The 11,619-nt window shown below is 64.1% G+C and overlaps 4 protein-coding genes across 4 annotated transcripts; 3 read left to right on the top strand and 1 right to left on the bottom strand.

The window, feature by feature from the left end:
- Positions 1 to 34: 34 nt before the first annotated feature.
- On the top strand, positions 35 to 1,312 carry SPBR_05961 (cellulase family protein; the record flags this gene model as incomplete). The annotated part of the gene is made up of 1 exon (XM_040764223.1): positions 35 to 1,312. One exon carries the CDS (start codon positions 35 to 37, stop codon positions 1,310 to 1,312), a length of 1,278 nt encoding a protein of 425 aa, XP_040621877.1.
- Positions 1,313 to 1,811: 499 nt separating this feature from the next.
- SPBR_05700 (uncharacterized protein) lies at positions 1,812 to 3,913 on the top strand (the record flags this gene model as incomplete). Its single annotated transcript, XM_040763963.1, has 2 exons — positions 1,812 to 1,857; positions 1,974 to 3,913. The coding sequence occupies 2 exons, from the start codon at positions 1,812 to 1,814 to the stop codon at positions 3,911 to 3,913; spliced, it is 1,986 nt and encodes a 661-aa protein (XP_040621876.1).
- A 789-nt stretch (positions 3,914 to 4,702) lies between these two features.
- Positions 4,703 to 6,829, top strand: SPBR_05695 (uncharacterized protein; the record flags this gene model as incomplete). The annotated part of the gene is made up of 1 exon (XM_040763958.1): positions 4,703 to 6,829. The coding sequence occupies one exon, from the start codon at positions 4,703 to 4,705 to the stop codon at positions 6,827 to 6,829; it is 2,127 nt and encodes a 708-aa protein (XP_040621875.1).
- Positions 6,830 to 7,078: 249 nt separating this feature from the next.
- On the bottom strand, positions 7,079 to 11,299 carry SPBR_05504 (vacuolar assembly protein; the record flags this gene model as incomplete). The annotated part of the gene is made up of 4 exons (XM_040763768.1): positions 7,079 to 9,674; positions 9,752 to 10,770; positions 10,834 to 10,860; positions 10,925 to 11,299. The coding sequence occupies 4 exons, from the start codon at positions 11,297 to 11,299 to the stop codon at positions 7,079 to 7,081; spliced, it is 4,017 nt and encodes a 1,338-aa protein (XP_040621874.1).
- Between the last annotated feature and the right edge of the window lie 320 nt (positions 11,300 to 11,619).

The raw sequence follows: 11,619 nt of genomic DNA, 5'->3' as shown, positions 1-11,619 counted from the left end.
CGTCACCACGTCACAACCGCATCCTCTCACCACGATGCGCCTCGTCCATCTCGTGTCGTCCGCCGCCCTGGCTGCCGCCGGGACTGTCAGTGCCGCCTGGCCAAACGGCCCCCTCGTCACATCTGGCCGCTGGATCCACGATGCTGCCGGCAACAACGTCACCTATGCCGGCGCCAACTGGCCCGGCGCCGCCGACACGATGCTGCCCGAGGGTCTGCAGTTCCAGAGCATCGACGCCATTGTCGACAAGATCAAGGGCATCGGCATGAACGCAGTGCGCCTGACGTACGCCATCCAGATGATTGACGAGATCTACGACAACGGCGGCCAAGACGTGGCCATCGCGACGGCCCTCACCAAGGCGCTGGGTGCGACCAACGGCCCTAAAGTCTTGGCCCAGATCCTGGCGAAGAACCCGTCGTTCACGGCCAGCACCACCCGCCTGCAAGTGTTTGACGCCGTCGCCGCCGCCCTGCACAAGGCCCACATCTACGTCCACCTCGACAACCACATCTCGCGCGCCGAATGGTGCTGCTCGACGACCGACGGCAACGCCTGGTGGGGCGACACCGACTTTGACGTGGCCAAGTGGGTGCGCGGCCTGTCGTACATGGCGACGCACGCGGGGGGCGGCCACTGGCCCAACCTCGTGTCCATGTCGCTGCGCAACGAGCCGCGGTCGCCCGACGGCAAGGGCAGCGCGTCGGCCGCCGCGAAGAAGACGTACAACTGGCAGGGGTGGTACCGGTACGTGCGGCAGGGCGCCGACGCCATCCACGCCGCCAACCCGGACGTCTTGATTTTCCTGTCGGGCCTGGGCTACGACACCGACCTGTCGGCCGTCACCAGGGGATCGGCCCTGTCGCCGGGATCCGCCAAGTTCTCGCTCGGCGACTTTACCGGGTACGGCAACAAGATCGTCCTCGAGCTGCACAACTACCAGAACAGCGCCACCTCGTGCAGCAGCCTCGAGAGCGGTCTGGCCAGCAGCGGCTTCAGCGCGATGACGTCGACGTCCAGCAGCAGCAGCAGCGGCGGCGGCCTCCAGATCCCCGTGCTCATGACCGAGTTCGGCTTCCAGATGGACGCGTCCACGTACAAGGGCGTCTACGCCACCTGCCTGGCCAGCTACCTGCCCCGGATCCACGCCGGCTGGACCATCTGGGTGCTGTCGGGCAGCTACTACATCCGCTCGGGCAAGCAAGACTTTGACGAGACCTGGGGCCTGCTGAACCACGACTGGAGCGCCTGGCGCAACCCGACCTACGTCAAGGAGCAGCTGGAGCCGATGATCAAGGCGAGCCTGGCATAGGGCGCGTAGTGGGAGAGATGGCGTGGACTTGGCACAGCTGGCAGTTGGAGTCGCGTCTGAAGCGCGCAGATGAGTGCCTTGCAGAAGGACTAGACGGGAACTGTAGACGTAGTTAGCACGGTAGCGGACATGTACATAGTCAATTGACGAAAAACCCACATGTTGGATTGAACTACAGGTGACAATCGGGACGCCGGCGAGTGATGCATTGTTTGCATGTTGTCACGTGTATTGAAGCCATTCCAAATGTCAGGGGCTGTTGCGATGCAGCCATTGGCGCTTTGGTTGGCGAGGCTGTTGGTCGCACCTGCCAGAGACGTGCACCTGCAAGGACCCACTTTAATCCACGCGCGTTTGTACTTTTCGGCCAGCAAAGGAAAGCGCAACTCTGAACGTCAACATCGCTGTCGTCAATTTTCAGGACCATCACAACCATCGCGACGACAACAGTCCCCCTCGCATCGCCATACGACCCCTCGCCGCTTCCAACAGTGCGACGATGGTGGTGTGCAAGTTTTGGCTGCAAGGCAATTGCCGCTTTGGCAGTGCGTCTCCCCTGCTCCATTCTCCTTGATCGATGCAGTCGTTGAATCGTCGCGATCCTCGACCAACTCCAACTCTCGGATCCCTTTTGCCTCTTGTGTCTTGCTAACGTTCCCAGACAACTGCCGCTATGAGCACCCGCCGCAGAATCAGAACCGCTTCGGCGCCTTTGGCCAGCCCAGCACCGGCGGCTCGTCGCCCTTTGGCAGCAGCACCACCACCACCGCCGCCACCACGACGCCTGCCACCGCCTCGACACCCTCCACAGCCAACGCCTTCAATGTCTCGTCGGCCAGCATCGTCAAGGACCTGACCGAGGACCGCCCCTCGTGGGTCTTCTCCGCCTACGGGCCCGGCCGCAACGCCCCCGCCCAGCTCTTTGGCGGGCCGCAGACTGAGCAGTCGTTTGAGGAGCTGCGGCTGCACTACTACAAGGCCCAGGCCGCCGGCAACCCGCAGGCGGCCATCAACGACATGGACACGCTGTACCGGCAGATCGAGCAGCAGATGCAGACGGCCGTCAAGAACCCGGACGCGGCCGCGCAGTACGTGCTGCAGGCCGCGCAGCAGCACCCGAACCGGCTGGACCAGTGCGCCCGAAACACCCTGACGCCGTCGCCGGGTGTCTTTGATGAGGGCAAACAGAGGGGCACCCAGCCGCAGTCGACTCCGTTTGGCGGCGGCGGCACGTTTGGTGCGCCGTCACAGCCGGCCGCCGCAAACCCCTTTGGACAAGCCCCGAGAACGGCCACAACGACGACACCCGCCAACCCATTTGGCGCACCACCGTCGACGTCCACCACAACGACGTCGCCCTTTGGCGCCAAGCCCGCGTTTGGTCAGCCTGCAGGTGGCGCGGCCTTTGGACAGCCGTCGCAAATGGGCGGCGGCAGCGCATTCGGTCAGCCGTCGGCTCTGGGCGGCACCGCCTCGGCCTTTGGCAAGCCAGCGGCCCCTGCGTTTGGTCAGCCGGGCGGCGGCGCCTTTGGCCAGCCGTCGCAGCTGGGCAGCACGACGTCACCCTTTGCGAAACCGGCGGCGCCCGCCTTTGGTCAGCCTGGGGGCGGTGCTTTTGGTGCACCGTCGGCCGGCACGCCAGCCGCATCCGGCGGTGGCTTCTCCAAGTTTGCGTCCTCGACCCCGGCGGGCGGCGGCAGTGCTTTTGGCCAGCCGTCGCAGATGGGCGGCATGACCTCGGCGTTTGGTAAACCGTCGGCGCTCGGTGGCGGTGGCGGTGGCGGCCCGTCGCCGTTTGGAGCCGCCGCCTCGAGCGGAGCATCGCCGAGTCCCTTTGGCGCCGCCCCCTCGACCACGACGGCACCGCCTTCCAATCCATTTGGCGCCGCGTCGGGTGGTGCAGCGGCCTCGCCCAGTCCATTTGGCCAACCGGCCGCAGCAGGCTCCACGACGACGACTACGACTACGCCAGCCAACCCGTTCGGCCAACCTGCGGCGGCAGCGTCATCTGCGCCTGCCAATCCATTTGGCCAGCCGTCCACAGCCTCGGCCACTCCAGCAGCCAACCCGTTCGCAGCGGCTACTAAAGCACCTGCAGCGGCTTCGCCGTTTGGCCAGCCGTCGGGTGGATCTGGTGGGTTCCAACAAACCGGTCAAACACCATCACCATTCGGCCAGCCTCAACCTGCGGCTGCCACCGCCGCCACCGCAAACCCCGCCACCAACGCCTACGGCCCTCATGCCTCCAAACAGCACCCGCCCATTGACGCCTACGCCCAGCGCGACCCGTCCAACCCGTCGCGGCTGGTCGCCTTCCAGGGCCGCCGCGTCGTGTACGAATCACAAAAGGACTCGGCCGACAACGTCATCGAAGTCCCCATGGTCCAGCGCCCCTCGGACGGCAAGCCTGCCAAGGTCTGGTTCCCGCAGGGCGCGCCGCCCTTCAACGAGGACACGGAGTGCAAGCCAAGGAGCATGTACACGGATGCCGGCAGTCCCGTGCCGGCGCAGTACCAGACGTTCCTCAATACAGGGAGGTTTGCGGTGGGCATGATGCCGGAAGTGCCACCATTGCGTGAGTGGTGCCTGTGGAATTTCTAAGGGCGCGTGCAGGCCGTTGGGCGAGCAGGGTCGACCAAACACGACGGCGAGAAGAGAAAAGGGCATTTTGTATATATACACCAGCGATATTTGTATCAACCTGGATGGCGTTTTGGGGCGTTGGGATAGGAATACGTACTTGGGGGCGGCATGACAGACGCGTCTGTGGAACCATTTCGGACCGAGGACGCAATTGGTCGGGTCACACATCGGCAGCCAACAGCAGCTAGAAAATATCAGTGTTTACACAGAGGGTGAAGCTCGCAATGGCAACGTTGATGGGATATTGCTCCTGTCGCATATCGGCTCACTCACCGTTTCGTAAATGGCTTTCCGCCCCAACAACCCATGCCAGCGACAGTGACTACCTCCAAGTTCATAGAGGCCCGTTGCCCTTGTTTTTCACGCGGCTAGCTAGGATGTTGTCGCCAAATTTACGTTTTGTGCAGCTTGTAGAGAGCCAGGAGACAGGTCAAATATGAGGTCATAGTGAGACATGAGAATTGGTAGGAGGCTCAAATTACAGTGGATGCCCGCTGTAGCTGTGCCTCGCTGGGTCCTCCTCAGCCCTGACCGCCAAATAAGGGACGCGGGGCTAAACTCAATCGTAGCTTCCATTTAGCGCTAAACCTCCCATATATGGAAGGTGCAGACTTTCCACCAAAACCGACATCACCACTGGTTGCTTGAGCTTCACTTTCGCGCGAGCTCGACTTCGTCTCTGTCGATACGCCCCCAGCGTCCCTCTCCCATCCGTCCCCACCTCGCAAGACCACCCCGCACCCGTCAATGGACTCGGCGCTGCCCCCCTTTGCGCCGTTTCCCGACTCGGCGGCCCGGCGGCAGCAAATCGGCCCCGACGACTGGGCGCTATATCTGGCCTCATGGCGCGCTCTTACGGCCGCCTACCTGGCGCTGCCCGACGCCAAGTTTGCCGCTGCTCTCGCCAAGGACGAGCAGACCGGCGTGTCCTCGTTTCTCGTCTCCTTTGCACGCGCCCTCGCCGAGTCGGGGCCTGCCGCTCTCGCCCCGTTCTCGCCCCCGCCCTCACCTGCACAAGAAGAGACTGCCACCTCTCTGAAAAAGACTGTCTTCCTCCTCACCGCACGCGCTCTCCGCCTGCCGAAACCACCACCAGCGGCCCTCCTTGCATGGGAGCACCTGGCCGATCTCAGCCGCGTCTACGGCCGCCGACGGACAGGGCACGTCTTGGGGACGCTGCCACCAGCGTCGGTCGGCGCCGCAGAAGCCTCCCTATCCGCCCTCAAGAAGTTTCTGATCAGGAACATGGAGGACGGCCCCTCTGGTAAAGGTGACACCCGCGCCGTCGAGGCCCGCCTGCTGCGTGTCAACTACCTCGTGAGCGCCTGGCCCGCAGCCGGTGCGCTGCTTCTGACAGGCAGCGACTATCTGGATGCACTCTGCGCCTGTTTTGTCATTATGAACCCGCCATTGCGGCGCGCCATTGTCACGAACCTCTACGTCTGCCTGATTGGCTTGACGGAACCGCCCACGCCGCGGTACTCGCTGCTGTCGGACCTGTTGTACGCCGTGCGGGGCGCCGCCGAGGAGCACAAAAAGGGCCCCTTGCGGCCGTCGGACTCTCTGGCCGCTGAGCTGGTCAGCGTGACGCCTCTGCTCCAGCAGATACGGCAGCGCGCAGAAGCGCCGTCGTCGTCGGGAGCCACGGGTGCAGGAACCTCCACGAACCGGATCCTCCCCATCCTGGAGGACTTGGTGAAGTTCCGCAAACCTGGCAGCGGACTGTCTCTGCCGCCTGGTCGGTTAAAACGCAAGATCAACAAGGGGAAGGCGGCGGCGCAGACATCGGCACCGACAGCAGCTGCGACAGACACCGCCGCCACCCAGCAACTCCACCCTCACAAACTCAGCCAGATCGCCGTCGTCCAGGACCTTTTCCCCGACTTGGGCTCCGCCTTCGTCGCCAAACTGCTCGACGCCTACGACGACGACACCGAGCAGGTCGTCGCCCACCTCTTGGAGGGCACGCTGCCGGCACACCTCGACAGCGCAGACCGCTCCGAGAACCTGCGCGACGCAGCCACCACCATCGACAGTCAGCACGCCGCAACAGCCATGGCGCCCCGTGCCACGCCGCCGCTGCCGCCCGCCCGCCGCAACATCTTTGACGGCGACGAGCTCGACGAGCTGTCTCTGCAGACATCCAAGCTGCATTTCGGCAAGTCCGCCGCCAGCACCACGGCCGACGATCTCCTGGCCGACGGCTCGTCCGCCAAAGCCCCCAACAAGGCCGCCATCTGGTCCGCCCTGGCCGCGTTCGACTCGGACGACGACGAGCGCGACGACACGTACGATGCGGCGGACGTGGGGGGCACGGTCGACGCCAGCGCGCCCGGCGGCACGACCGGTGCCGACGGCGACGACCTGCACGCCGCCAACGACCAGACCCTGTACGCCGCCTACATGGCCACCCCCAACGCCGCCGTCTTCCAGCGCGACGCCGCCACCCGCCGCAGCGCTGCCCGCGCCCGCCTGCGCGACGAGACGGGCATGACCGACGAGGCCATTGAAGGGTGGGCCGTCATGCTGGCGCGGAACCCGCAGCAGCGGCGGCGCCTGGAGCTGCAGTCGAGCGCGTTTGGTGGCGAGCAGACCCAGCTGGCGCGGACGTCGTGGCGGGCGAGCGACCAGGACGACGACAACGACGACGGAGAGGCGCCGTCGCGGGGTGGCTACCGTGGTGGCCATCGGGGGGGTGGGCGAGGACGAGGAGGCGGCAGCGGTCGCGGCCGCGGCAATGTGGCCGGCCCGACGGGCGACAAGGATACGCAGCAAGCCCGCAACCGCAAGGAGGCCAACAAGGGCAGCCGTGCGAATCACAACCGGCGCGACCAGCGGGCAAAGAAGATGGCCCGCGGCGGGTTCCCGGGGTAGGCCAAGCATCATAGACGCGTAGAAACAATGAAAATAAAATAAAAAGCATAGACAGGCGCAAAGCGAATGCAAAAAAATAGGTATATTTGAAATGCCACGAGAAGAAAACGAAAGCAAGGCCGCCGCCCGCCCGTGTATACGATGTAGACCATGTAAAGAGGTATTGTATGCAAAAGCACATGCGATATATACAGAAAGACAAATAAAAACACAATCGACGGATGACACAACCGCACCAGCAGCGACCGGTCAGGCCACCGCCGTCGGCTTGACACAGACTGGACAACCGTCTCGGACGTGGTCCCTGAGCAACCGGGCATGCATGATCTTGGTCGCCGTAATGTTGTGCCGGCTGATCAGCTCGTCGTCCACGCCGAAACCGAGCTCCTCGACCTCGGCTGTCGACTTGCCCAACAGATGCGTCAGGTGGAACACGTGGCCGCACGCAAAGCCCACCAGCGTGTCCCTGTCCCACTCGGTAAAGGCTTCGAGGCAGCGCGCACAGTGGCCGGGCGTCCAGGCCGGCTGCTCTTTTTCGTCGCCGTCGGCAGCATCGATGGTGGCCGTCGCCACCGGGGAGGACACGGCCGGGGCGACCTTGCTGGGCGCCACCACCTCGAACCGGATGCCCTTGCGCTGTCCATTCCGCAGCGTGGCCTGGGCCGTCGCCACCTCGCTGCGCAGCACCCGCGCCACGCCCGAGCTGATGCTGTGCTGGATCTCGTGCTCTTTCATAATGTGCTGCAGCCCGTCCCGCAGCCCTTCCACCGCCAGGCCCTCGGGGATCCGCCGCACCAGCGTGATCGGGTCAATGGCCGTGCCCACCTCTTCCAGCAGACCCCGGATGAACCGCGGCTTGTCCATGCTGTAGTTGAGCAGGTCCTCCCACAGGTCTGGGTCGTCCTGCTCCTTGGCAAACGCAATCGCCTGGCTGACGTCGCCGAGCCGGTCGATGATGAGGTAGAGCGCGCGCTTCATCTGGCCCGTCTTGGAGTACAGGTACACCAGCTCGTCGATGTACTTGTGGCGCTCGCACGCCGCCGCCGCCTGCTCAAACGAATACGACGTCGACGCCTTCAAGAACTCCATCAGCAGCGCGCGGTCCCCAAACTGCGCAAACAGCTGCACCGCCAGGTCCGCAAACCCGTCCAGCTGCGCCTTGCTCTCGAGCGCCAGCCGGTCGTGCGACTCGCGCTGGTGCTCCCGCAGACCCTCGCCCTGCCACAGCCCGCGGAAGTACAGAAAGATGTACAGGTTCAGGTCCTGCGCCTGCAGCTGCGCCACCACCGACGCCGGCTGCACCAGCCCGTGCTGTGCCTCGTCCACGAGCAGCGCCATCGCCTCGGCCGTCGCCTCTTCGAGCTCGGCGCGCGTCATCTTGTCGGCGCGGCCGGCGGGCACGCGCAGCGCAATGAAGCTGGGGATGTCGTCAATCACCGCGTCGGCCAGGTGGTTGTCGCGGATCAGTCGGAACGCCGAGTCCGCGTCCTGCAGCCGGATGTACGCCTTCAGCGCCTCGCGGTACCGCCCATTGGCCTCGTGCAGCCGGGCCAGCGACTCCATCACGATGCGCCAGTCGCGCCCGCGCTCGCCGTCCTCGACGCTGTCCTCGCGCACGTCGCGGTAGTTGAGCTGGTTCTCGAGCGCCGTCACAATCGTGTTGATGTCAAACAGCTCGGTCGGCCACCGCTCCAGCAGCTCGCGGAACCGCGGCTTGTCCTGCTTCAAGTAGTGGCCCAGCACAATCTCGTAGATGGTCCGCGGGATCGGCGGGTGCAGCGGCTCCGTTGGAATGTAGTTGGTGATGGCGTCGAACTGGTCTGCGCCCGCAAACGTCCACACCCACTTCTCCCACCGGTCCGAGCTGCGCAGCACTTTGCCCGCGACCTGCCCCGCCCGCTCCCAGTCGCCCGTGTCGACAATCTCCTTGATCCACAGCTCGCCGATGCGCCGCTTCTCGCGCTCCGCCGGCGCATTGGCCTCCCGGCTGAGGGCATCGAGCACCGCGTCGGGGTAAAAGTCGACCGACGCCTGCGTCGGCTGCGTCGACTGGTCGGGCGTCATCGTGCCCAGGTCAGACGATCGGTCGGCATACGAAGGCACCGCATCCGGGTTCTCGTTGACCAGTTCCCACGCCTGCTGGAACTCCTGGTGCTCCAGAAGCCAAGCAAGGTGGTCGGACAGGTCACGCCTCGTCGCGAGAATGCAGTCGTACGGACTGTGCATAAAAATCTTGATGCCGGTTGTCGCCAGCGACGGATGCACGCTCGGCCCGCCCAAGCCGCCCAGGCGGGACTGCACCCGCAATGTGCTGGCCATGCTGGCCGCCTTGGAGCTCCCCGTTGTCGTGCCTTCGTTGCTGTCCTTGCTCTTGACGCTCTGGCCCGAGCTGAAGAGCATCCTGCTGGGGTTGAGTGCTGCGTTCCACATGTCCGCGCCGAGTCCGGCAATCGCCTCGAGCGCGCCCTTGGACGAAACTGCTGCTGCTGCCGCCGTCTGTGCGGGCAACACGCTCAAGTGGTAGTCGCCTGCCGACAGCCGCTCGTATCGGCTCACACTCAGCACGTCCTTGTCCACCTCCGTCTGCGAAGTCAGGTCGATGAGTCGCAGTTCTGGCGGGTTGTTGTTCTGTCGTCGCCGGATGCCGCCCGTGGGCTCGCTGCTGCTCGACGCCGTCGATTTGTTCGCCTTGTGCCCGCGTGTGTACGTTGATTTGGATTTACCTGCCGCCTGGTGCCCCCCTTCGTCCTCGTCCTCCTCAGGATCGGCAGGCGTGTAGGCAAGGACAAGTAATAAGTTTTGCGTGTAAAGGGAGATACCAGATATAATGCAGTCCATTCGGAGGCTGTGCTGTTAGTCGACAATTCACACTGACACATATCCCAACACGCTTTTGGGGGGAAGGGAGGGGGGGATACGCACATCTTGACAATCTCGGCGTGGCCAACGGACCGCTCGCCGGCATGCTTGCCGGTTTTGACTCGACCGGCGTGGACATGCACCATCCAGATAGTGCTGCCCCAGCCGACAAGAAGCCGCTCAATAGCCTTACTATCGCGGGCTTGCTGCTGCCTCAGCACCTCAGCTGCGGGCGACGAGATGCCCGGCTCGGCAGACGCGCCGATCTCTTGTCCGGCCACGTCGTCGTCGGCATCGATCATTGTCTCGTCAATCCACTGCGCGCGGCCCTTCCACACGCTTGCCATCGTGTCCCACTCCTCCGTCTGTGGCCGGTCCACGTGCCCAATGCGCTTCCACGCGCCCTCGGCATCGGCGCTGTCTAGATGCAGGCGCGTACGCATAATCTTGATGCCGTGCTCGTTCAGCCACGCCACGTATCGCCCAGACACCGACCACTGGATGTTGTTGACTGTGCCCTCGCCCGAGTGCAGCACCGTGTCGCGGCCCGCGTTGTTGCCGAGGCCCATGCTGCCGAGCCAGCCCGACGCCGTCGCCGCCGCCGTGCCCACCGTCGTCGATGTGCTGCGCCCGGATTGCCCGCAGACCGTCACGATCAGGTTGCCCGCAAGACCACCCGAGAGATACGTCCGGTCCTGCCGGTACTCGGGGGAGAGGGCCACGGCCTGCACGGGGCGGCCAAAGTTGCGCAGCTGCACGTCCTTGATGTCGATGAGTGACTGGATGCAAACGTTGCCGTCCGTCGACGCGGTGGCAATGTGGATGTTGTTGGAAGGGATGTTGAGGATCGGTGGCGGCTCGCGCGCCTTGCGTGGCGATGCGTTGGGCGAAGGCGACGCGTGCGACGAGCCAGGCCGTGAAGCGCCGCCACCGGCGCCGCCCTCAGCCACGATGCGGTTGATCTGCTCGATCTTGAGGGTCGGAAGCGGCGGCGTAAAGGGTGAGATGGAGATGGCGGTGACGGATGCCGAGTGGGCATGGTAGACGCGCAAAGGTTGAAAGGTCGGCAGTTGGAAAACGTGCTGTGGGGGTTAGCGACAAGATCGTGCGACGCACAGGAGCATGAAGAGTGTATAGTAGCTTACGATATTGCCATTGTGTGTTCCAACGATCTGCAGTCCAGTTAGCAAAAGAGATACGAGCCTACCAAGCGTCGTCAGTACAAGTGACACTCACCATCTTGTCGCCGGCGACGAGAAAAGCGCTTGTCGCATCGCCGTTGCGATACAGGCCGCCGAGGTTCGTCGTCAGACGGGCATACTTGAGCCGCGGCTCTTCGTCCTCGTCATCGCTGTCGTCTTCATCGTCCTCGTCTTCATCCTCGTCATTCTCGTCATCTTCTTCGGCGTCGGCGTCCTCCTCCTCATCCTCCTCGGCAGCCGTCCCCTTGCCCTTATCGTTTCGGCTGGTATTCGCTTCGTCGTCAGTCGCGTCGCTGCCGCTGCCGGCCAAGCTGCCACCCTCAGACGTCGTGTCGTCGTCACCACTCCTCCGATCCTTCAATGCACCACCTCTTGCGTCATCGTCTCGCTCTGTGTGCGCTGCAAGCATGGTGGCAGACGTTGCAGGCATGTGCTCGCTGTGTACATGGTGCTGCGAATGCCGTTCCGAGAGGTAACAGGCCCGTGCTGTACAGCATCCAAGGTAGTGGTCGTCGTTCGCGTGCTGTGAGGTGTGTAAATGGGACGTTGAGGTCAGTTGTGGCTATTGGGGCCAGGCTTCCTCGTTGCTCGTGCCTTCCCAATGTCGGCTATCGAAGCTTGTTGGGGGAAGCTGCGCTGCTGCTGCTGGGCGGCCGCTGGGCAGTGATGCAGGGGCGGACCTGCCTAAGCCTGAGACAGCTGGCTTTTAGCGTGGTTTACGTCAGAGGA

Source organism: Sporothrix brasiliensis (assembly GCF_000820605.1).
Source record: "Sporothrix brasiliensis 5110 chromosome Unknown Cont15, whole genome shotgun sequence".
NCBI lineage: Eukaryota > Fungi > Ascomycota > Sordariomycetes > Ophiostomatales > Ophiostomataceae > Sporothrix > Sporothrix brasiliensis.
This window is presented reverse-complemented; position numbering and strand designations above follow the sequence as displayed.